This window comes from Oncorhynchus clarkii, chromosome 27 (genome assembly GCF_045791955.1).
Source record: "Oncorhynchus clarkii lewisi isolate Uvic-CL-2024 chromosome 27, UVic_Ocla_1.0, whole genome shotgun sequence".
NCBI classification, from domain to species: Eukaryota; Metazoa; Chordata; class Actinopteri; order Salmoniformes; family Salmonidae; genus Oncorhynchus; species Oncorhynchus clarkii.
The window spans coordinates 30,237,038-30,264,253 of NC_092173.1; the positions used below are offsets into that span (position 1 = coordinate 30,237,038).

Here is a 27,216-nt window from a genome sequence, read left to right on the forward strand (position 1 = left end):
GTAAAAAATGACCTTCTCGTTACTAGTCCAACGCTCTAACCACTAGGCTACCCTGCATGCAATAAATGAGAGAATGTATATAAACATTTTTATTTTGTATGTACATGATAATTAAACAGCTTACAGTCAGTTCCAATGTTGAGATACAGTATGATTAAGGTTATGGACAAATTACAAGGTTGAAATGCAGAAGTGAATATCTGCACTGCGTCGACAGAAGTCAAGCTTGGTGCATCCCAATTATGTGCACATTTTGATGCCATTCATTGGCAATGGACACTTGGCTTGCAAGTGGTTCAAGATGAGCTCCATAGTTCAAGGACTAAGTTTTTCTCTTTGTTTACTGTAATTGTCCAGTTGATTAAAGATTGGGGTCATGGATAGGCAGGCCATTGGGGAGAATGTCACTGCTCCGTTGGTTTATTGTTGTGGGTGTGAGATGTATGGGACGGTTAGATGGAGCTATGCTGTGATGTGACAGAGCTCTCCAGTGGTTAGGTGTGGTGATGCATGACGGTCAGACGGATCTCTGCGGAAGTCTGCTCGTAGGCCTGCAGGGCCAGCTCTACGTATCCTGCCCTCTGGGACTCCCGCTTAGCGTAGATCTGGTGGGGAACAGACACAAGAGGTTAAACAAAGGGTTTACTGTGTATCACAGCTACCAATATGGTGACTGGTGCAACCTATAAATCAGGTTCTGAGATATACTAGTGTCAGCTGATTAGGCTTCACCTTGAGCAGGTCCAGTCCAGAGGCCTGTTGGCTGGAGGCCTGCTGGGCTGTCTCACTGTGTGGATGGACCTTGTTGAACAGACCCACCAGACTCACTGCATCCTGCCATCTAGAACAATAGAACCGGTGTTACTCTGGGCTAACAATGTAACAGTTATGGTGTTATTAAATCGTTACTTGTCCCAATGTCTACAAAACACTTATAACATATGGGGTGTCATGTAGAAGAAAAACAAGCCTCTAACACAGTGTTCCCAACAAAGGGTACTTGTGGTCTATCCACAGGGGGTACTTGGAGATTCATGAGACCATAGGCTCGTTTTTCCGAGTTCCAAGTTGTCTTGAACGCACTGAAATCGGAGATTTCTGAGTTCCCAGTTTTGAACGCGTCATAAATTTGCGTTGTTGTCAACATGCGTTTAAATCGCTTCGAGGATAACAACTAGCTACTAGTACCATTAAAATACTAAAAAGTTAACGCTAGCATAGGCAGCTAACGTTAGACAACAATAGCTGCACATGCTACAAGGTCAGAGGTAGAACTCCAATTTGACAAAATAAACGACTTACTGCTGTCAGACAGCATCCTTCTGCTACATCTGACAAGTACTTTTTTACATTTTCTGACCCGAGAATAGCTTCTAAATAAGCAACGTATTGCAAAAAGCGCTGCCATGTTTGTAGTTACCTCAACACGCACAATGACGTGACCTTTACATTCGACGTAGGAATGGGGGAATCATGGGAGATGATGTCTTTCGATTGTGTGAGTGTTTTATAAAGGATGTTCGCAAGATGGCGCTAATTGATTATTTGTTCTGTTTCCACTTGCAAATCGTTCATGGTTACAGTGGTGATGCTCATGAAACTGTGACATGTAGTCCTAGGTTGGAATTAGGAATTTAGTATTGTCCTCAAATTGTAAGTACCATACACATGTATTATGTTTGTCTTACCAATACAGACAGTCTTTTCTCATTACGAAAATAAATAAATACATTCAATTTAGATGCCATGGGTGTCAACATGTTGGAGTGCCATGCTCTTTGGGCAACCATGATAAAATAAAAAAAACAGCAATTATCTTTCCTTCTCTCTGCATGGTAGAATTGTGTCTGATAAGAATTCAGCTATTCCTGTATTCAGCAATTTAGTTGTTTTTCTGTGCTGCTATGTGATGTCTGCCTATCCTTGAGGAAAAGCTTTGAGTCAGAGTACTAGACATTCCTACACCTTCGTTACAATGTGTTCCTGTATTGTCTGATAGATAGCTATGAAATCTGTCTGGATGATAGGGAACACACACACTTTCTCATGCAGACATACAAAACACTTTCTCATGCAGACATACAAAACAAAATGTAGACATCTACAAAAACAGAGACACGTAACATTGCACTTTAGCACAGATTTACTGTCAAACACCTTATGATTTGGTCTGTAAAAAACATCTCCAAGAATTTTTGAAACATTCTTAATAATAAAGGGTCGTGGGATAGATTCTAGGACAATATGTTTGTATGAAAACTTTAAGGAAGTCACAAACATTTAGTTAGATAATTATTCATTCTGACCCATAAGTCAGCAACTGATTGGAAAGTTCTATAATGGTAGGCAATTGAATTTTCATTGTGCACTATAGTGTATTCCACAATAAAAGGAGAGCGAAACCAAGGAGACTGTTTTTGGACTGTTGAATATCTATTCATTGAGAAAGAATAGGCTGGCTTTGGCAGACATTCTCTGGTCGTCCCAGGTAACATGTAGGAGTGAAGCCTTGATCACTGCTTAGATCTTCTAGAGAGGGATTATGAAAGACCAGGTGGCTATCGCTCACAGTGAGCCCACGGCACACACACACACACACACACACACACACACACACACACACTCACAAGCCACCAGCATATTATACAGTCACGTAACCAGAGATACCTATCTGTACGTCATCATGAAAAACAGCATGTGTCACACATAAATCCTTCCCCCAGGGAAGGGCTAGACAAGAGATGGGGGATGTAAGATAGAGCAGGGTAAGGTGTGTGTTTGTCAGTAACAATGTGATGTGTAGCACAGCAGAGTAAAGAAGGGCAGACAGTGGGGTAGCTGTAGCTAGCTGTATGTAACGATGTGAGGATTGAGCTGTAAGGGGCCAACAGCTCCAGATGTACGCAGCTGTCGCGCTGCTGACAGCCCTAATCCTGCTACCCACAACTGAGTGCTCTGTGGGGGGAGTGCTCTGAGAGGGATTTCTGATTGTCCTCTGTGTTGTCTTTATTTTTCTGTAAGATAGAGGGAGAGTAGGGAGAAGAAATCTGTCTATCCTTCTACATATCTGTTGACCCTCCTCCTCCTTTATCTCTCAGGACAGAGATTGTTTAATACAAACAGGAAGCTTGGTGACAACCATGATGAGTCAGGATCAAGCTCAACACACACACACATATACAGTGCATTCGAAAAGTAATCAGACCCCTTGACTTTTTCTTAATTTTGTTACGTTACGTTTCGTAATGTCTATGTCTATGTTTTATATTTACGTCTTGGTTAGGGTCAATTGCATTTAGATTCAGATAATCCAGTAGGAGGTTCATAAACATTTCTATTCAAGAACTGGAAAGTGCAATTAGGGTGTTTTTTCAGCTCTTGAATTCCAATTCACTACCTAAATTGACATGGGATTGACCCCAAACCTGAAATACCCAGACACACATGTAGGCCTACATATTTTCTCACACCCACGCATTCAATATTGGACTGGTTGAGTGTAAGGGTGTGTGTCAGCGTGACTGGGCGCAGCAGGAAGCACAGAGAAGTGAAACCTGAGTGTAGGGGCTCTCTGATAGAGGGGCTGCTATGGCGGGCGGTGAGGGGGGCACTCAGGGAGCGAGTCAGTCTATGTTTATTTGTCTTTCTGCACGGTGGACAGAGGATAATGGGTTCAGAGGAGGCTGGACAGAGGAGAACGGGTTCAGAGGAGAACAGGTTCAGAGGAAGCTGGACAGAGGAGGACGGGTTCAGAGGAGGCTGGACAGAGGAGAACGGGTTCAGAGGAGGCTGGACAGAGGAGAATAGGTTCAGAGGAGGCTGGACAGAGGAGAACGGGTTGAGAGGAGGCTGGACAGAGGAGAATGGGTTCAGAGGAGGCTGGATAGAGGAGAACGGGTTCAGAGGAGGCTGGACAGAGGAGAACAGGTTCAGAGGAGGCTGGACAGAGGAGAACGGGTTCAGAGAGGAGGCTGGACAGAGGAGAATGGGTTCAGAGGAGGCTGGACAGAGGAGAACGGGTTCAGAGGAGGCTGGACAGAGGAGAACGGGTAGAGAGGAGGCTGGACAGAGGATAACGGGTAGAGAGGAGGCTGGACAGAGGAGAATGGGTTCAGAGGAGGCTGGACAGAGGAGAACGGGTTCAGAGGAGGCTGGACAGAGGAGAATGGGTTCAGAGGAGGCTGGACAGAGAAGAATAGGTTCAGAGGAGGCTTTACAGAGGAGAACGGATTCAGAGGAGGGTGGACAGAGGAGAACGGGTTCAGAGGAGAACGGGTTCAGAGGAGGCTGGACAGAGGAGAACGGATTCAGAGGAGGCTGGACAGAGGAGAACGGGTTCAGAGGAGGGTGGACAGAGGGGAACGGATTCAGAGGAGGTTGGACAGAGGAGAACAGATTCAGAGGAGGCTTTACAGAGGAGAACGGATTCAGAGGAGGCTTTACAGAGGAGAACGGATTCAGAGGAGGCTTTACAGAGGAAAACAGATTCAGAGGAGGCTTTACAGAGGAGAACGGATTCAAAGGAGGCTTTACAGAGGAGAACGGATTCAGAGGAGGCTTTACAGAGGAGAACGGATTCAGAGGAGGCTTTACAGAGGAGAACGGATTCAGAGGAGGCTTTACAGAGGAGAACGGATTCAGAGGAGGTTGGACAGAGGAGAACGGATTCAGAGGAGGCTTTACAGAGGAGAACGGATTCAGAGGAGGTTGGACAGAGGAGAACGGATTCAGAGGAGGCTTTACAGAGGAGAACGGATTCAGAGGAGGTTGGACAGAGGAGAACGGATTCAGAGGAGGTTGGACAGAGGAGAACGGATTCAGAGGAGGCTTTACAGAGGAGAACGGGTTCAGAGGTGAAACCAAAAGGTTTCACTATGAAGGAGGACGGCCCTTTTTGAAAAACTGTATGACCAAAATGTGAGAAAATAAATACTACCAATGCTGTATAGTTAAAATAATGTTTAATTCAAAGGGAATTGTAAGGTCAATGCCTTTTAGTAGAAAATCATTTATTGACCCTGACATAGAAAGAAGAAAACTCTGAAAGGATACATTTTCCCAAATTCCACCAGTTAAAATGTTTCTCAAATGCTTCGGAAATAAGTGTTATAAACCCCCTAAGGTCCATGTCCGTGCCCCTATGTCGCACTTCTGCATCTGCGGTAAATGGTCTTCTCACAAAATAGTCTGTAGGGTCCAGTTGGTTTAGCCGACAAAACTTATGAAAGATGAGACTCTCACGAACACTACAGTGTTTTTCATTTGCTCTCCAACCCCAACAATGTGTCTTGTGACTCGTCTGAAGTCGGTACAGCCAATCTGTAAACTTCTATCAGTAGTGTCTGAACCGTTTGGGCTACACACCTCTGTGGAAAGGTGAGACTAACGAACACGTACTGTACATGTCAGTTGATTTGCTCTAGGATGCCTACAGGCCTCAAAAGACACGTCTGAAGGTCCCCGGGACCAGTTTAAATCTATGGAAGTATATATGGAGACTGTTTAGTGCCAAAAATGAAGGGTTAGATACATGTCAAATGTTTGTGTGTGTGTGTGTATGTGTCAGCTGAGAAACAGGGGCATCTCTGTGGCTTCAGTCTCAAGGACAGCAGCTCCTCCTCTCCTCCTCGTCTTTGAACGAAGAGGAGTGAGAATGGGAGAGAAGGAGATAGGAGGACAGAGAAGACAGATAGGAGTTAGGGAGAGATTGAGGAGAGGGAGGAAGAGAGAAGGGCACAGTGACATAGGGATGGGTTGCTCCACAACTACAACCTGTATATTTTTATGATTATTACTGAGTGAAGCTAGTGGCTCCCACCATCATGGAATCAGAGAGAGAGAGAGAGAGAATTCCTAGAGGGAGAGTTCACCTGCACCCTCTGACCTCCCTTGACCTGCCTACATCTGTTCATGCTCACTGGTTTCTAGTCAAGCCCAGACTAGCCCCATGCCATGCACTAAGCTATATGCCTCCCAACTTTTCTTATGGTTTTCACCCCAACTTCACCCCTTACTGTCTCCCTTCTCTCTCTCACACACACACATGCGCACACACACACACACACACACACACACACACACACACACACACACACACACACACACACACACACACACACACACACACACACACACACTCATGTACACACTCATCATCACACCAATCACACAGACTACCCCCAACCTCCCCCTCCAAATGAAACTGGAACCAACTAGCCACCACACCCTGCTGCACCTCCACCGTTCGAAAGGCCTTTAGACTGCATTTGTTTCCAACTAAAGCCTGTCTTGGTTTACATGCAATGCGAGAAGGCCTGCGAGAAGGGGAAGGGGGGGGGGGGAGCGTGGCACTGATAAAGAAGCTAATAACCAGACTCTGAGGAGGTCAGAGGTCAAGCCGGGAAAACTTCTCAGTGCTTCTCAGCAGGGATTGAGTAAAAATAGGTATGAAAGGTGCTTCTGAGTAGGGGGCTAGACTGGGCCGGGGCCTCATTGCGTGCCACATCAACCTCGACTTTTGAGGGACTGGAAGAAAGCGAACAAAAGATGGGAGGGAACACACTCTCTGATCAGTGACAGTAATCAGAGCCAGTGTCCCACGGGATTCAGCTACTGATCTGCCCCAGCACTCAGAAGCCTCCACTACACCCTGTCCCCCACACACACACAACCTGTTCCCCTACTTCACCACACACACAACCTGTTCCCCTACTTCGCCACACACACAACCTGTTCCCCTACTCCCCTATTCCCCCACACACACAACCTGTTCCCCTACTTCACCACACACACAACCTGTTCCCCTACTCCCCTATTCCCCCACACACACAACCTGTTCCCCTACTTCACCACACACACAACCTGTTCCCCTACTTCACCACACACACAACCTGTTCCCCTACTCCTCTACTTCACCACACACACAACCTGTTCCCCTACTTCACCACACACACAACCTGTTCCCCTACTTCACCACACACACAACCTGTTCCCCTATTCCCCCACACACACAACCTGTTCCCCTACTCCCCTATTCCACCACACACACTAACTGTTCACCTACTCCCCTATTCCCCCACACACACAACCTGTTCCCCTACTCCCCTATTCCTCCCCCAAAAACACACAACCTGTTCCCCTACTCCCCTATTCCTCCCCCAAACACACACAACCTGTTCCCCTACTCCCCTATTCCCCCACACACACTAACTGTTCCCCTACGCCCCTATTCCCCCACACACACAACCTGTTCCCCTACTCCCCAATTCCCCCACACACACAACCTGTTCCCCTACTCCCCTATTCCCCCACACACACAACCTGTTCCCCTACTCCCATATTCCCCCAAACACACAACCTGTTCCCCTACTCCCCTATTCCCTCATACACACTAACTGTTCCCATACTCCCCTATTCCTCCCACACACTAACTGTTCCCCTACTCCCCTATTCTCCCACACACATTAACTGTTCCCCTACTCCCCTATTCCCCCACACACACAACCTGTTCCCATACTCCCCTATTATCCCACACACACACTAACTGTTCCCCTACTCCCCTATTCCCCCACACACACAGCCTGTTCCCATACTCCCCTATTCCTCCCCCCAACACACACAACCTGTTCCCCTACTCCCCTATTCCTCCCCCAAACACACACAACCTGTTCCCATACTCCCCTATTCCTCCCCCCACCACACACACAACCTGTTCCCCTACTCCACCTATTCCTCCCCTCATCACACACACACAACCTGTTCCCCTACTCCCGTATTCCTACCCCCATTACACACAACCTGTTCCCCTACTCCCCTATTCCCCCACACACACAACATGTTCCCATACTCCCCTATTCCAACACACACACAACCTGTTCCCCTGCTCCCCTATTCCCCCCCACACACACACAACCTGTTCCCCTACTCCCCTATTCCCATACACACACTAACTGTTCCCCTACTACCCTATTCCCCCCACACATAACCTGTTCCCCTACTCCCCTATTCCCCCACACACACAACCTGTTCACCTACTCCCCTATTCCCCCACACACACAACCTGTTCCCATACTCCCCTATTCCTCCCCCCACCACACACACAACCTGTTCCCCTACTCCCCTATTCCTCCCCCCATCACACACAACCTGTTCCCCTACTCCCCTATTCCTCCCCCAAACACACACAACCTGTTCCCCTACTCCTCTATTCCTCCCCCAAACACACACAACCTGTTCCCCTACTCCCCTATTCCCCCACACACACAACCTGTTCCCATACTCTCCTATTCCTCCACTTACCACACACACAACCTGTTCCCCTACTCCCCTATTCCTCCCCCATCACACACAACCTGTTCCCCTACTCCCCTATTCCTCCCCCAAACACACACAACCTGTTCCCCTACTCCCCTATTCCTCCCCCAAACACACACAACCTGTTCCCCTACTCCCCTATTCCCCCACACACACAACCTGTTCCCATACTCCCCTATTCCCCCACACACACAACCTGTTCCCCTGCTCCCCTATCCCCCCCCCCCCCACACACACAACCTGTTTCCCTACTCCCTATTCCCCCACACACACTAACTGTTCCCCTACTACCCTATTCCCCCCACACATAACCTGTTCCCCTACTCCCCTATTCTCCCACACACACTAACTATTCCCCTACTCCCCTATTCCCCCACACACACAGCCTGTTCCCATACTCCCCTATTCCTCCCCCCATCACACACAACCTGTTCCCCTACTCCCCTATTCCTCCCCCAAACACACACAACCTGTTCCCCTACTCCCCTATTCCCCCCCACACACAACCTGTTCCCATACTCCCCTATTCCTCCCCGAAACACACACACAACCTGTTCCCCTACTCCACCTATTCCTCCCCTCATCACACACACACAACCTGTTCCCCTACTCCCGTATTCCTACCCCCATCACACACAACCTGTTCCCCTACTCCCCTATTCCTCCCCCAAACACACACAACCTGTTCCCCTACTCCCCTATTCCCCCACACACACAACATGTTCCCATACTCCCCTATTCCCCCACACACACAACCTGTTCCCCTGCTCCCCTATTCCCCCACACACACACACAACCTGTTCCCCTACTCCCCTATTCCCTCACACACACAACCTGTTCCCCTGCTCCCCTATTCCTCCCCCAAACACACACAACCTGTTCCCCTACTCCCCTATTCCCCCACACACACAACCTGTTCACCTACTCCCCTATTCCCCCACACACACAACCTGTTCCCATACTCCCTTATTCCTCCCCCCACCACACACACAACCTGTTCCCCTACTCCCCTATTCCTCCCCCCATCACACATAACCTGTTCCCCTACTCCCCTATTCCTCCCCCAAACACACAAAACCTGTTCCCCTACTCCTCTATTCCTCCCCCAAACACACACAACCTGTTCCCCTACTCCCCTATTCCCCCACACACACAACCTGTTCCCATACTCTCCTATTCCTCCACCCACCACACACACAACCTGTTCCCCTACTCCTCTATTCCTCCCCCCATCACACACAACCTGTTCCACTACTCCCCTATTCCTCCCCCAAACACAAACAACCTGTTCCCCTACTCCCCTATTCCTCCCCCAAACACACACAACCTGTTCCCCTACTCCCCTATTCCCCCACACACACAACCTGTTCCCATACTCCCCTATTCCCCCACACACACAACCTGTTCCCCTGCTCCCCTATTCCCCCCCACACACACACAACCTGTTTCCCTACTCCCCTATTCCCCCACACACACTAACTGTTCCCCTACTACCTCATTCCCCTCACACATAACCTGTTCCCCTACTCCCCTATTCCCCCACACACACCACCTGTTCAACTACTCCCCTATGCCCCCACACACACAACCTGTTCCAATACTCCCCTATTCCTCCCCCCACCACACACACAACCTGTTCCCCTACTCCCCTATTCCTCCCGTCATCACACACACACAACCTGTTCCCCTACTCCCGTATTCCTACCCCCATCACACACAACCTGTTCCCCTACTCCCCTATTCCTCCCCCAAACACACACAACCTGTTCCCCTACTCCCCTATTCCTCCCCTCACCACACACACACAACCTGTTCCCCTACTCCCGTATTCCTCCCCCAAATACACACAACCTGTTCCCCTATTCCCCTATTCCTCCCCTCACGACACACACACAACCTGTTCCCCTACTCCCCTATTCCTCCCCCAAACACACACAACCTGTTCCCTACTCCCCTATTCCTCCCCGAAACACACACAATCTGTTCCCCTACTCCCCTATTCCCCCACACACAACCTGTTCCCATACTCCCCTATTCCCCCACACACACAACCTGTTCCCCTACTCCCCTATTCCCCCACACACATAACCTGTTCCCCTACTCCCCTATTCTCCCACACACACAACCTGTTCCCCTACTCCCCTATTCTCCCACGCACACAACCTGTTCCCCTACTCCCCTATTCCTCCCCCCACCACACACACAACCTGTTCCCCTACTCCCCGATTCTCCCACAGACACTAACTGTTCCACTACTCCCCTATTCCCCCAAACACACAACCTGTTCCCCTACTCCCCTATTCCCCCTACACATAATCTGTTCCCCTACTCCCCTATTCCCCCACACACACCACCTGTTCACCTACTCCCCTATTCCCCCACACACACAACCTGTTCCCATACTCCCCTATTCCTCCCCCCACCACACACACAACCTGTTCCCCTACTCCCCTATTCCTCCCCTCATCACACACACACAACCTGTTCCCCTACTCCCGTATTCCTACCTCCATCACACACAACCTGTTCCCCTATTCCCCTATTCCTCCCCTCACGACACACACACAACCTGTTCCCCTACTCCCCTATTCCTCCCCCAAACACACACAACCTGTTCCCTACTCCCCTATTCCTCCCCCAAACACACACAATCTGTTCCCCTACTCCCCTATTCCCCCACACACAACCTGTTCCCATACTCCCCTATTCCCCCACACACACAACCTGTTCCCCTACTCCCCTATTCCCCCACACACATAACCTGTTCCCCTACTCCCCTATTCTCCCACACACACAACCTGTTCCACTACTCCCCTATTCTCCCACGCACACAACCTGTTCCCCTACTCCCCTATTCCTCCCCCCACCACACACACAACCTGTTCCCCTACTCCCCGATTCTCCAACAGACACTAACTGTTCCACTACTCCCCTATTCCCCCAAACACACAACCTGTTCCCCTACTCCCCTATTCCCCCTACACATAATCTGTTCCCCTACTCCCCTATTCCCCCACACACACCACCTGTTCACCTACTCCCCTATTCCCCCACACACACAACCTGTTCCCATACTCCCCTATTCCTCCCCCCACCACACACACAACCTGTTCCCCTACTCCCCTATTCCTCCCCTCATCACACACACACAACCTGTTCCCCTACTCCCGTATTCCTACCCCCATCACACACAACCTGTTCCCCTACTCCCCTATTCCTCCCCCAAACACACACAACCTGTTCCCCTACTCCCCTATTTCTCTCCTCACCACACACACACAACCTGTTCCCCTAATCCCGTATTCCTCCCCCAAACACACACAACCTGTTCCCCTACTCCCCTATTCCTCCACCAAACACACACAACCTGTTCCCCTACTCCCCTATTCCTCCCCCCAACACACATACTCCAGCTCCAAATTAGACTGTTGATTGAGCCAACCACTAATTTTAGCCAGAGACGCCCCCAGCTCCGAATCAGAATTGTCGGAAGAAGAGGTAATCAATCGCTGTCAGCCCTGTCACGACTGAAAAAGGAGCAATGCGGAGCGGAGGGGAACGCTGGGGAATGTTATGGAAGTGGGGGTAACAAGCAAAATCCTGACATCTGTTGTTGTTGTAATTATTGTCGGTTGGAGAGATTTAAGATTTGCGTGCGAGCGTGTACGTAAGAAACATAGAAAGAGAGATGTACTGTGTATTCCCCAGTCTGATGACTCTCTGACGATGAAGAGCAGAGCAGAGTTACACACAGTCTACTGACACATGTATATCACCATACAAACACTGTCTACTGACAACACTCTGATAACACCATACAAACACTGTCTACTGACAACACACTGATAACACCATACAAACACTGTCTACTGACAACACACTGATAACACCATACAAACACTGTCTACTGACAACACACTGATAACACCATACAAACACTGTCTACTGACAACACACTGATAACACCATACAAACACTGTCTACTGACAACACACTGATAACACCATACAAACACTGTCTACTGACAACACACTGATAACACCATTCAAACACTGTCTACTGACAACACACTGATAACACTATACAAACACTGTGTACTAACAACACACTGATAGCACCATACAAACACTGTGTACTAACAACACAGTGAAGACACCATACAAATACAGTCTACTAACAACACACTGATAACAACATACAAACACTATGTACTAACACACTGATAACACCATACAAACACTGTCTACTAACAACACACTGATAACACCATACAAACACTGTGTACTAGCAACACACTCATAACACCATACAAACACTGTGTACTAACACACTGATAACAACATACAAACAATGACTACTGACAACACACTGATAACACCATACAAACAATGTGCAGTGACACATTGACAACACCTAATAACACCACACAAAAACTGTCTGCTGACAACACACTGATTACACCATACAAACACTTTGTACTAACAACACACTGATAACACCATACAAAAACGGTATACTGACACACTGAAAACACCAAACAAACACTGTGTACTGACAACACAATGATAACACCACACAAACACTGTCTAATGACAACAAAATGATAACACCATACAAACACTGTCTACTGACAACACACTGATAACACCATACAAACACTGTCTACTGACAACACACTGATAACACCATACAAACACTGTCTACTGACAACACACTGATAACACCATACAAACAATGACTACTGACAACAAACTGATAACACCATACAAACACTGTCTACTGACAACAAACTGATAACACCATACAAACACTGTGTACTGACACACTGATAACACCATACAAACACTGTCTACTGACAACACACTGATAACACCTTACAAACACTGTCTACTGACAACACACTGATAACACCATACAAACACTGTGTACTGACAACACACTGATAACACCATACAAACACTGTCTACTGACAACAAACTGATAACACCATACAAACACTGTCTACTGACAACACACTGAGAACACCATACAAACACTGTCTACTGACAACACACTGATAACACCATACAAACACTGTGTACTGACACACTGATAACACCATACAAACACTGTCTACTGACAACACACTGATAACACCTTACAAACACTGTGTACTGGCACACTGATAACACCATACAAACGCTGTGTACTAACAACACACTGATAACACCATACAAACACGGTCTACTGACAACACACTGATAACACCATACAAACACTGTCTACTGACAACACACTGATAACACCATACAAACACTGTGTACTGACACACTGATAACACCATAGAAGCACTGTCTACTGACAACACACTGATAACACCTTTCAAACACTGTTTACTGACAACACACTGATAACACTATACAAACACTGTGTACTAACAACACACTGATAACACCGTACAAACACTGTGTACTAACAACACAGTGATGACACCATACAAATACAGTCTACTAACAACACACTGATAACAACATGCAAACACTATGTACTAACACACTGATAACACCATACAAACACTGTCCACTAACAACACACTGATAACACCATACAAACACTGTGTACTAACAACACCCTGATAACACCATACAAACACTGTGTACTAACACACTGGTAACACCATACAAACAATGTGTACTGACACACTGATAACACCATACAAACCATGTGTACTGATGCACTGATAACAACATACAAACAATGACTACTGACAACACACTGATAACACCATACAAACACTGTGTACTAACAACACAATGATAACAACATACAAACAATGTGCAGTGACACATTGACAACACCTAATAACACCACACAAAAACTGTCTGCTGACAACACACTGATTACACCATACAAACACTTTGTACTAACAACACACTGATAACACCATACAAAAACGGTATACTGACACACTGAAAACACCATACAAACACTGTGTACTGACAACAAACTGATAACACCATACAAACACTGTCTACTGACAACACAATGATAACACCACACAAACACTGTCTACTGACAACAAACTGATAACACCATACAAACACTGTCTACTGACAACTCAATGATAACACCACACAAACACTGTGTACTGACAACAAACTGATAACACCATACAAACACTGTCTACTGACAACAAAATGATAACACCATACAAACACTGTCTACTGACAACAAACTGATAACACCATACAAACACTGTCTACTGACAACAAAATGATAACACCATACAAACACTGTGTACTGACAAAAAACTGATAACACCATACAAACACTGTCTACTGACAACACACTGATAACACTATACAAACACTGTCTGCTGACAACACAATGATAACACCACACAAATACTGTCTACTGACAACACAATGATAACGCCACACAAACACTGTCTACTGACAACACAATGATAACACCACACAAACACTGTCTACTGACAACAAACTGATAACACCATACAAACACTGTCTACTGACAACACACTGATAACACCATACAAACACTGTCTACTGACAACACACTGATAACACCATAAAAACACTGTATACTTTCAACACACTGATAACACCATAAAAACACTGTCTACTTTCAACACACTGATAACACAGTACAAACACAGTCTACTGACAACACAGTGATAACACCATACAAACACTGTGTATTAACAACACTCTGATATCACCGTACAAACACTGTCTACTGTCAACACACTGATAACACCATACAAACACTGTCTATTAACACACTGATAACACCATACAAACACTGTCTACTAACACACTTATAACACCATACAAACACTGTGTTCTGACAAACTGATAACACCATACAAACACTGTCTACTGACACACTGATAACACCATACAAACACTGTCTACTGACAACACACTGAGAACACCATACAAACACTGTCTACTGACAACACACTGATAACACCATACAAACACTGTGTACTGACACACTGATAACACCATACAAACACTGTCTACTGACAACACACTGATAACACCATACAAACACGGTCTACTGACAACACACTGATAACACCATACAAACACTGTCTGCTGACAACACACTGATAACACCATACAAACACTGTCTACTGACAACACACTGATAACACCTTACAAACACTGTGTACTGGCACACTGATAACACCATACAAACGCTGTGTACTAACAACACACTGATAACACCATACAAACACGGTCTACTGACAACACACTGATAACACCATACAAACACTGTCTGCTGACAACACACTGATAACACCATACAAACACTGTGTACTGACACACTGATAACACCATACAAGCACTGTCTACTGACAACACACTGATAACACCTTTCAAACACTGTTTACTGACAACACACTGATAACACTATACAAACACTGTGTACTAACAACACACTGATAACACCGTACAAACACTGTGTACTAACAACACAGTGATGACACCATACAAATACAGTCTACTAACAACACACTGATAACAACATATAAACACTATGTACTAACACACTGATAACACCATACAAACACTGTCCACTAACAACACACTGATAACACCATACAAACACTGTGTACTAACAACACCCTGATAACACCATACAAACACTGTGTACTAACACACTGGTAACACCATACAAACAATGTGTACTGATGCACTGATAACAACATACAAACAATGACTACTGACAACACACTGATAACACCATACAAACACTGTGTACTAACAACACAATGATAACAACATACAAACAATGTGCAGTGACACATTGACAACACCTAATAACACCACACAAAAACTGTCTGCTGACAACACACTGATTACACCATACAAACACTTTGTACTAACAACACACTGATAACACCATACAAAAACCGTATACTGACACACTGAAAACACCATACAAACACTGTGTACTGACAACAAACTGATAACACCATACAAACACTGTCTACTGACAACACAATGATAACACCACACAAACACTGTCTACTGACAACAAACTGATAACACCATACAAACACTGTCTACTGACAACTCAATGATAACACCACACAAACACTGTGTACTGACAACAAACTGATAACACCATACAAACACTGTCTACTGACAACAAAATGATAACACCATACAAACACTGTCTACTGACAACAAACTGATAACACCATACAAACACTGTCTACTGACAACAAAATGATAACACCATACAAACACTGTGTACTGACAAAAAACTGATAACACCATACAAACACTGTCTACTGACAACACACTGATAACACTATACAAACACTGTCTGCTGACAACACAATGATAACACCACACAAATACTGTCTACTGACAACACAATGATAACGCCACACAAACACTGTCTACTGACAACACGATGATAACACCACACAAACACTGTCTACTGACAACAAACTGATAACACCATACAAACACTGTCTACTGACAACACACTGATAACACCATACAAACACTGTCTACTGACAACACACTGATAACACCATAAAAACACTGTATACTTTCAACACACTGATAACACCATAAAAACACTGTCTACTTTCAACACACTGATAACACAGTACAAACACAGTCTACTGACAACACAGTGATAACACCATACAAACACTGTGTATTAACAACACTCTGATATCACCGTACAAACACTGTCTACTGTCAACACACTGATAACACCATACAAACACTGTCTATTAACACACTGATAACACCATACAAACACTGTCTACTAACACACTTATAACACCATACAAACACTGTGTTCTGACAAACTGATAACACCACACAAACACTGTCTACTGACACACTGATAACACCATACAAACACTGTGTTCTGACACACTGATAACACCATACAAACACTGTCTACTGACAACACACTGATAACACCATACAAACACTGTCTACTGACAACACACTGATAACACCATACAAACACTGTCTACTGACAACAAACTGATAACACCATACAAACACTGTCTACTGACAACAAACTGATAACACCATACAAACACTGTGTACTGACACACTGATAACACCATACAAACACTGTCTACTGACAACACACTGATAACACCTTACAAACACTGTCTACTGACAACACACTGATAACACCATACAAACACTGTCTACTGACAGCACACTGATAACACCATACAAACACTGTGTACTGACACACTGATAACACCATACAAACACGGTCTACTGACAACACACTGATAACACCATACAAACACTGTCTACTGACAACACACTGATAACACCATACAAACACTGTGTACTGACACACTGATAACACCATACAAGCACTGTCTACTGACAACACACTGATAACACCTTTCAAACACTGTCTACTGACAACACACTGATAACACTATACAAACACTGTGTACTAACAACACACTGATAACACCGTACAAACACTGTGTACTAACAACACAGTGATGACACCATACAAATACAGTCTACTAACAACACACTGATAACAACATACAAACACTATGTACTAACACACTGATAACACCAAACAAACACTGTCCACTAACAACACACTGATAACACCATACAAACACTGTGTACTAACAACACCCTGATAACACCATACAAACACTGTGTACTAACACACTGGTAACACCATACAAACAATGTGTACTGATGCACTGATAACAACATACAAACAATGACTACTGACAACACACTGATAACACCATACAAACACTGTGTACTAACAACACAATGATAACAACATACAAACAATGTGCAGTGACACATTGACAACACCTAATAACACCACACAAAAACTGTCTGCTGACAACACACTGATTACACCATACAAACACTTTGTACTAACAACACACTGATAACACCATACAAAAACGGTATACTGACACACTGAAAACACCATACAAACACTGTGTACTGACAACAAACTGATAACACCATATAAACACTGTCTACTGACAACACAATGATAACACCACACAAACACTGTCTACTGACAACAAACTGATAACACCATACAAACACTGTCTACTGACAACACAATGATAACACCACACAAACACTGTCTACTGACAACAAACTGATAACACCATACAAACACTGTCTACTGACAACAAAATGATAACACCATACAAACACTGTCTACTGACAACAAACTGATAACACCATACAAACACTGTCTACTGACAACAAAATGATAACACCATACAAACACTGTGTACTGACAAAAAACTGATAACACCATACAAACACTGTCTACTGACAACACACTGATAACACTATACAAACACTGTGTGCTGACAACACAATGATAACACCACACAAATACTGTCTACTGACAACACAATGATAACGCCACACAAACACTGTCTACTGACAACACACTGATAACACCATACAAACACTGTCTACTGACAACACACTGATAACACCATACAAACACTGTCTACTGACAACAAACTGATAACACCATACAAACACTGTCTACTGACAACAAACTGATAACACCATACAAACACTGTGTACTGACACACTGATAACACCATACAAACACTGTCTACTGACAACACACTGATAACACCTTACAAACACTGTCTACTGACAACACACTGATAACACCATACAAACACTGTGTACTGACAACACACTGATAACACCATACAAACACTGTCTACTGACAACAAACTGATAACACCATACAAACACTGTCTACTGACAACACACTGAGAACACCATACAAACACTGTCTACTGACAACACACTGATAACACCATACAAACACTGTGTACTGACACACTGATAACACCATACAAACACTGTGTACTAACAACACACTGATAACACCATACAAACACGGTCTACTGACAACACACTGATAACACCATACAAACACTGTCTACTGACAACACACTGATAACACCATATAAACACTGTGTACTGACACACTGATAACACCATACAAGCACTGTCTACTGACAACACACTGATAACACCTTTCAAACACTGTCTACTGACAACACACTGATAACACTATACAAACACTGTGTACTAACAACACACTGATAACACCGTACAAACACTGTGTACTAACAACACAGTGATGACACCATACAAATACAGTCTACTAACAACACACTGATAACAACATACAAACACTATGTACTAACACACTGATAACACCATACAAACACTGTCCACTAACAACACACTGATAACACCATACAAACACTGTGTACTAACAACACCCTGATAACACCATACAAACACTGTGTACTAACACACTGGTAACACCATACAAACAATGTGTACTGATGCACTGATAACAACATACAAACAATGACTACTGACAACACACTGATAACACCATACAAACACTGTGTACTAACAACACAATGATAACAACATACAAACAATGTGCAGTGACACATTGACAACACCTAATAACACCACACAAAAACTGTCTGCTGACAACACACTGATTACACCATACAAACACTTTGTACTAACAACACACTGATAACACCATACAAAAACGGTATACTGACACACTGAAAACACCATACAAACACTGTGTACTGACAACAAACTGATAAAACCATACAAACACTGTCTACTGACAACACAATGATAACACCACACAAACACTGTCTACTGACAACAAACTGATAACACCATACAAACACTGTCTACTGACAACTCAATGATAACACCACACAAACACTGTGTACTGACAACAAACTGATAACACCATACAAACACTGTCTACTGACAACAAAATGATAACACCATACAAACACTGTCTACTGACAACAAACTGATAACACCATGCAAACACTGTCTACTGACAACAAAATGATAACACCATACAAACACTGTCTACTGACAACACACTGATAACACTATACAAACACTGTGTGCTGACAACACAATGATAACACCACACAAATACTGTCTACTGACAACACAATGATAACGCCACACAAACACTGTCTACTGACAACACAATGATAACACCAAACAAACACTGTCTACTGACAACAAACTGATAACACCATACAAACACTGTCTACTGACAACACACTGATAACACCATACAAACACTGTCTACTGACAACACACTGATAACACCATAAAAACACTGTATACTTTCAACACACTGATAACACCATAAAAACACTGTCTACTTTCAACACACTGATAACACAGTACAAACACAGTCTACTGACAACACAGTGATAACACCATACAAACACTGTGTATTAACAACACTCTGATATCACCGTACAAACACTGTCTACTGACAACACACTGATAACACCATACAAACACTGTCTACTGACAACACACTGATAACACCATACAAACACTGTCTACTGACAACAAACTGATAACACCATACAAACACTGTCTACTGACAACAAACTGATAACACCATACAAACACTGTGTACTGACACACTGATAACACCATACAAACACTGTCTACTGACAACACACTGATAACACCTTACAAACACTGTCTACTGACAACACACTGATAACACCATACAAACACTGTGTACTGACAACACACTGATAACACCATACAAACACTGTCTACTGACAACAAACTGATAACACCATACAAACACTGTCTACTGACAACACACTGAGAACACCATACAAACACTGTCTACTGACAACACACTGATAACACCATACAAACACTGTGTACTGACACACTGATAACACCATACAAACACTGTGTACTAACAACACACTGATAACACCATACAAACACGGTCTACTGACAACACACTGATAACACCATACAAACACTGTCTACTGACAACACACTGATAACACCATATAAACACTGTGTACTGACACACTGATAACACCATACAAGCACTGTCTACTGACAACACACTGATAACACCTTTCAAACACTGTCTACTGACAACACACTGATAACACTATACAAACACTGTGTACTAACAACACACTGATAACACCGTACAAACACTGTGTACTAACAACACAGTGATGACACCATACAAATACAGTCTACTAACAACACACTGATAACAACATACAAACACTATGTACTAACACACTGATAACACCATACAAACACTGTCCACTAACAACACACTGATAACACCATACAAACACTGTGTACTAACAACACCCTGATAACACCATACAAACACTGTGTACTAACACACTGGTAACACCATACAAACAATGTGTACTGACACACCGATAACACCATACAAACAATGTGTACTGATGCACTGATAACAACATACAAACAATGACTACTGACAACACACTGATAACACCATACAAACACTGTGTACTAACAACACAATGATAAGAACATACAAACAATGTGCAGTGACACATTGACAACACCTAATAACACCACACAAAAACTGTCTGCTGACAACACACTGATTACACCATACAAACACTTTGTACTAACAACACACTGAAAACACCATACAAACACTGTGTACTGACAACAAACTGATAAAACCATACAAACACTGTCTACTGACAACACAATGATAACACCACACAAACACTGTCTACTGACAACAAACTGATAACACCATACAAACACTGTCTACTGACAACTCAATGATAACACCACACAAACAGTGTGTACTGACAACAAACTGATAACACCATACAAACACTGTCTACTGACAACAAAATGATAACACCATACAAACACTGTCTACTGACAACAAACTGATAACACCATGCAAACACTGTCTACTGACAACAAAATGATAACACCATACAAACACTGTCTACTGACAACACACTGATAACACTATACAAGCACTGTGTGCTGACAACACAATGATAACACCACACAAATACTGTCTACTGACAACACAATGATAACGCCACACAAACACTGTCTACTGACAACACAATGATAACACCAAACAAACACTGTCTACTGACAACAAACTGATAACACCATACAAACACTGTCTACTGACAACACACTGATAACACCATACAAACACTGTCTACTGACAACACACTGATAACACCATAAAAACACTGTATACTTTCAACACACTGATAACACCATAAAAACACTGTCTACTTTCAACACACTGATAACACAGTACAAACACAGTCTACTGACAACACAGTGATAACACCATACAAACACTGTGTATTAACAACACTCTGATATCACCGTACAAACACTGTCTACTGTCAACACACTGATAACACCATACAAACACTGTCTATTAACACACTGATAACACCATACAAACACTGTCTACTAACACACTTATAACACCATACAAACACTGTGTTCTGACAAACTGATAACACCATACAAACACTGTCTACTGACACACTGATAACACCATACAAACACTGTGTTCTGACACACTGATAACACCATACAAACACTGTCTACTGACACACTGATAACACCATACAAACACTGTCTACTGACAACACACTGATAACACCATACAAACACTGTCTACTGACAACACACTGATAACACCATACAAACACTGTCTACTGACAACAAACTGATAACACCATACAAACACTGTCTACTGACAACAAAATGATAACACCATACAAACACTGTGTACTGACAAAAAACTGATAACACCATACAAACACTGTCTACTGACAACACACTGATAACACTATACAAACACTGTCTGCTGACAACACAATGATAACACCACACAAATACTGTCTACTGACAACACAATGATAACGCCACACAAACACTGTCTACTGACAACACAATGATAACACCACACAAACACTGTCTACTGACAACACACTGATAACACCATACAAACACTGTGTACTGACAACACACTGATAACACCATACAACCACTGTCTACTGACAAAAAACTGATAACACCATACAAACACTGTCTACTGACAACACACTGAGAACACCATACAAACACTGTCTACTGACAACACACTGATAACACCATACAAACACTGTGTACTGACACACTGATAACACCATACAAACACTGTCTACTGACAACACACTGATAACACCTTACAAACACGGTCTACTGACAACACACTGATAACACCATACAAACACTGTCTACTGACAACACACTGATAACACCATACAAACACTGTCTACTGACAACACACTGATAACACCTTTCAAACACTGTCTACTGACAACACACTGATAACACTATACAAACACTGTGTACTAACAACACACTGATAACACCGTACAAACACTGTGTACTAACAACACCCTGATAACACCATACAAACACTGTGTACTAACACACTGGTAACACCATACAAACAATGTGTACTGACACACTGATAACACCATACAAACAATGTGTACTGATGCACTGATAACAACATACAAACAATGACTACTGACAACACACTGATAACACCATACAGACACTGTGCAGTGACACATTGACAACACCTAATAACACCACACAAAAACTGTCTGCTGACAACACACTGATTACACCATACAAACACTTTGTACTAACAATACACTGATAACACCATACAAAAACGGTATACTGACACACTGAAAACACCATACAAACACTGTGTACTGACAACAAACTGATAACACCATACAAACACTGTCTACTGACAACACAATGATAACACCACACAAACACTGTCTACTGACAACAAACTGATAACACCATACAAACACTGTCTACTGACAACACAATGATAACACCACACAAACACTGTGTACTGACAACAAACTGATAACACCATACAAACACTGTCTACTGACAACAAAATGATAACACCATACAAACACTGTCTACTGACAACAAACTGATAACACCATACAAACACTGTCTACTGACAACAAAATGATAACACCATACAAACACTGTGTACTGACAACAAACTGATAACACCATACAAACACTGTCTACTGACAACACACTGATAACACCATACAAACACTGTCTACTGACAACACACTGATAACACCATAAAAACACTGTATACTTTCAACACACTGATAACACCATAAAAAAACGTTCTACTTTCAACAAACTGATAACACAGTACAAACACAGTCTACTGACAACACACTGATAACACCATACAAACACTGTCTACTGACAACAAAATGATAACACCATACAAACACTGTGTACTGACAACAAACTGATAACACCATACAAACACTGTCTACTGACAACACTCTGATATCACCGTACAAACACTGTCTATTAACACACTGATAACACCATACAAACACTGTCTACTAACACACTTATAACACCATACAAACACTGTGTTCTGACACACTGATAACACCATACAAACACTGTCTACTGACACACTGATAACACCATACAAACACTGTGTTCTGACACACTGATAACACCATACAAACACTGTCTACTGACACACTGATAACACCATACAAACACTGTCTACTGACAACACACTGAATACACCATACAACCACTGTGTAGTAACTCACTGATAACACCTAAGAACACCATACAAACACAGTCTAGTAACACACTCATAACACCTAATAACACCATACAAATACTGTCGAGTAACACACTGATTACACCTAATAACACCATACAAACACTGTCTAGTAACACACTGATAACACCTAATAACACCATACAAACACTGTCTAGTAACACACTAATAACACCTAATCACACCATATAAACACAGTCTAGTAACACACTGATAACACCTAATAACACCATACAAACACTGTCGAGTAACACACTGATTACACCTAATAACACCATACATGCAGCCACCAGCTGGTGTGACTAAGAGGCACATCAGATGACCATTCTACCTCTTCCTCTTCTTCTTCCCATCCCAGTCTATTTTTTATTTGTTATTACTTTCATTATATTTACTGTCAGTGCTCTGGGACTCTTAATGTGCTGTCCCTCACATTGAACACTAGAGGGCGCTAGGCATGCTCATTGGGATATTAAGTTATATTTTCTCTGTCGCTGATGATGAGAACAGCTCCTCTCCCTGACCCTCCACCTGGCTGATGCAGCCCCACTACAGTCTGACTGGGTTCCCAGCTCCACCACAGTCTCTGTAGACCTGAGGCCTGGGCAACCTACATTCTGACTGGGTTCCCAGCTCCTCCACAGTCTCTGTAGACGTGAGGCCTGGGCCACCTACATTCTGACTGGGTTCCCAGCTCCTCCACAGTCTCTGTAGACCTGGGGCCTGGGCAACCTACAGCCTGCTATGCAGGAAAATGCTCAGAAACAAAAGAGATCAAATTAAGATCCTACATCTATATGGGTCTTCACCTAAATAGAGACCACTGTGCAGAATATGAAATACAATTTACATAAATGGAGTTGTCACAAATTCCTGCAGGAAATATGTGTTCTTGCGTATTTCTGAGTGTAGCGTATTTTATGTGTGTATGTGTGTTTGTGTCTGTGTATGTGCAAAATATTTGTCTGTCTCTCTGCTTCCCTGTCTGTCTCTGTCTGTCTGCTTGTCTGTCTGTCTGTCTGCCTGCCGGCCAGCCTGCCTGCCTGCCTGTCTGTCTGTCTGTCTGTCTGTCTGTCTGTCTGTCTGTCTGTCTGTCTGCCTGTCTGTCTGACCTCACCCTCTCCAGCAGGATACATGGACCTGGGTCCGTTCCGTTGGCTGCAGAACACATCTCCCTCTGTGTAGGAGTGGATCGCTTTTGAAGTCGCTGACTGACATCTTCTTTCTGCGTTTGGCGTTAGATCTGTGCACACACAGCCGCGTGGGCTGGGTTGAGCTGACCACAGCGCCAACGGTCGGGTTCTGGTCAAGTGACCTGGTCAGGTGACCTGGGTCAGGGAAGCCATTGGCTGTGCTTTCTTGTCCTCTGTCATGTGGTGGGAAAACATTCCAACAGCTGTCTTGGAACGTTCTAGAAACATCTGCAACGTTTGTTCGCTTGCTTGGTGAGAATCTCCACTCGCACTGCTTTAAAACACAACCTACAAATAACAGTGTTTTTGATTTAAGGAAAATATTGTAAGGTCCAGAGTTTCAGATTCAGAGCTCCACTCTCCTCCTTACCAGCTTGAATGTAACTGGGCAGAGAGTTAGTGTGTGTGTGTGTGTGTGTGTGCGTGTGTGTGTGTGTGTGTGTGTGTGTGTGTGTGTGTGTGTGTGTGTGTGTGTGTGTGTGTGTGTGTGTGTGTGTGTGTGTGTGTGAGAGAGAGAGCACTCTGTAGCCTTTGACATAATGTTAATTTGAAGAATGTTTGAAGTATGATGCAACATCAGCTGCTCTTACTTAGCTTTGAGCTGCTTTTCTCTGAAAGGTCCCCTCCGGTCTCAGATTACCACAGAGACAGCCCTGGTACGTGTGTGTGTGTGTGTGTGTGTGTGTGTGTGTGTGTGTGTGTGTGTGTGTGTGTGTGTGTGTGTGTGTGTGTGTGTGTGTGTGTGTGTGTGTGTGTGTGTGTGTGTGTGTGTGTGTGTGTGTGTGTGTGTGTGTGTGTGTGTGTGTGCATTCTCAAATGCATGGGCATTTGTAATTAATTAATATTTTATTTTCCTTGGATGTTTTCTTTCTTGGAATGACTCTGTTTAGGAAATTGGCCAATTGACATAGTTGCGGTATATCAAATAGTAACAATCCCAAACATGGAAAAGATAAGATGGTGTTCTTATTTATGTTTTGGAAATGTGTTGTCAGTACTAAGTAGAGTTACGAACTGTTTTGAATATATGTCCATGATTGAATAATCCAAGCGCTTTATTGTGTTGTCGTCCATATTTGCCATAGGACTGAGTAGGAAAAATAGTCTTCCAGAATAGTTAGGG

General features: G+C 43.6%; 1 protein-coding gene across 2 annotated transcripts; it reads right to left on the minus strand.

Annotated features, from left to right (window-relative positions):
- Window positions 1–13: 13 nt before the first annotated feature.
- LOC139385614 (small ribosomal subunit protein mS22-like) lies at window positions 14–26,124 on the minus strand. 2 transcript variants are annotated; one of them, XR_011628976.1, is made up of 3 exons: window positions 1,303–1,438; window positions 733–841; window positions 14–605 (listed from the first exon to the last, which is right to left on the minus strand). XR_011628976.1 is itself a non-coding variant. In XM_071130827.1 (3 exons), exons 1-3 carry the CDS (start codon window positions 26,116–26,118, stop codon window positions 495–497), a joined length of 321 nt encoding a protein of 106 aa, XP_070986928.1. In that variant the 5' UTR covers window positions 26,119–26,124; the 3' UTR covers window positions 14–494. The 2 variants fall into 2 exon arrangements, 1 of the variants encoding a protein (XP_070986928.1); XM_071130827.1 differs by lacking the exon at window positions 1,303–1,438 and adding an exon at window positions 26,018–26,124.
- Window positions 26,125–27,216: the final 1,092 nt, after the last annotated feature.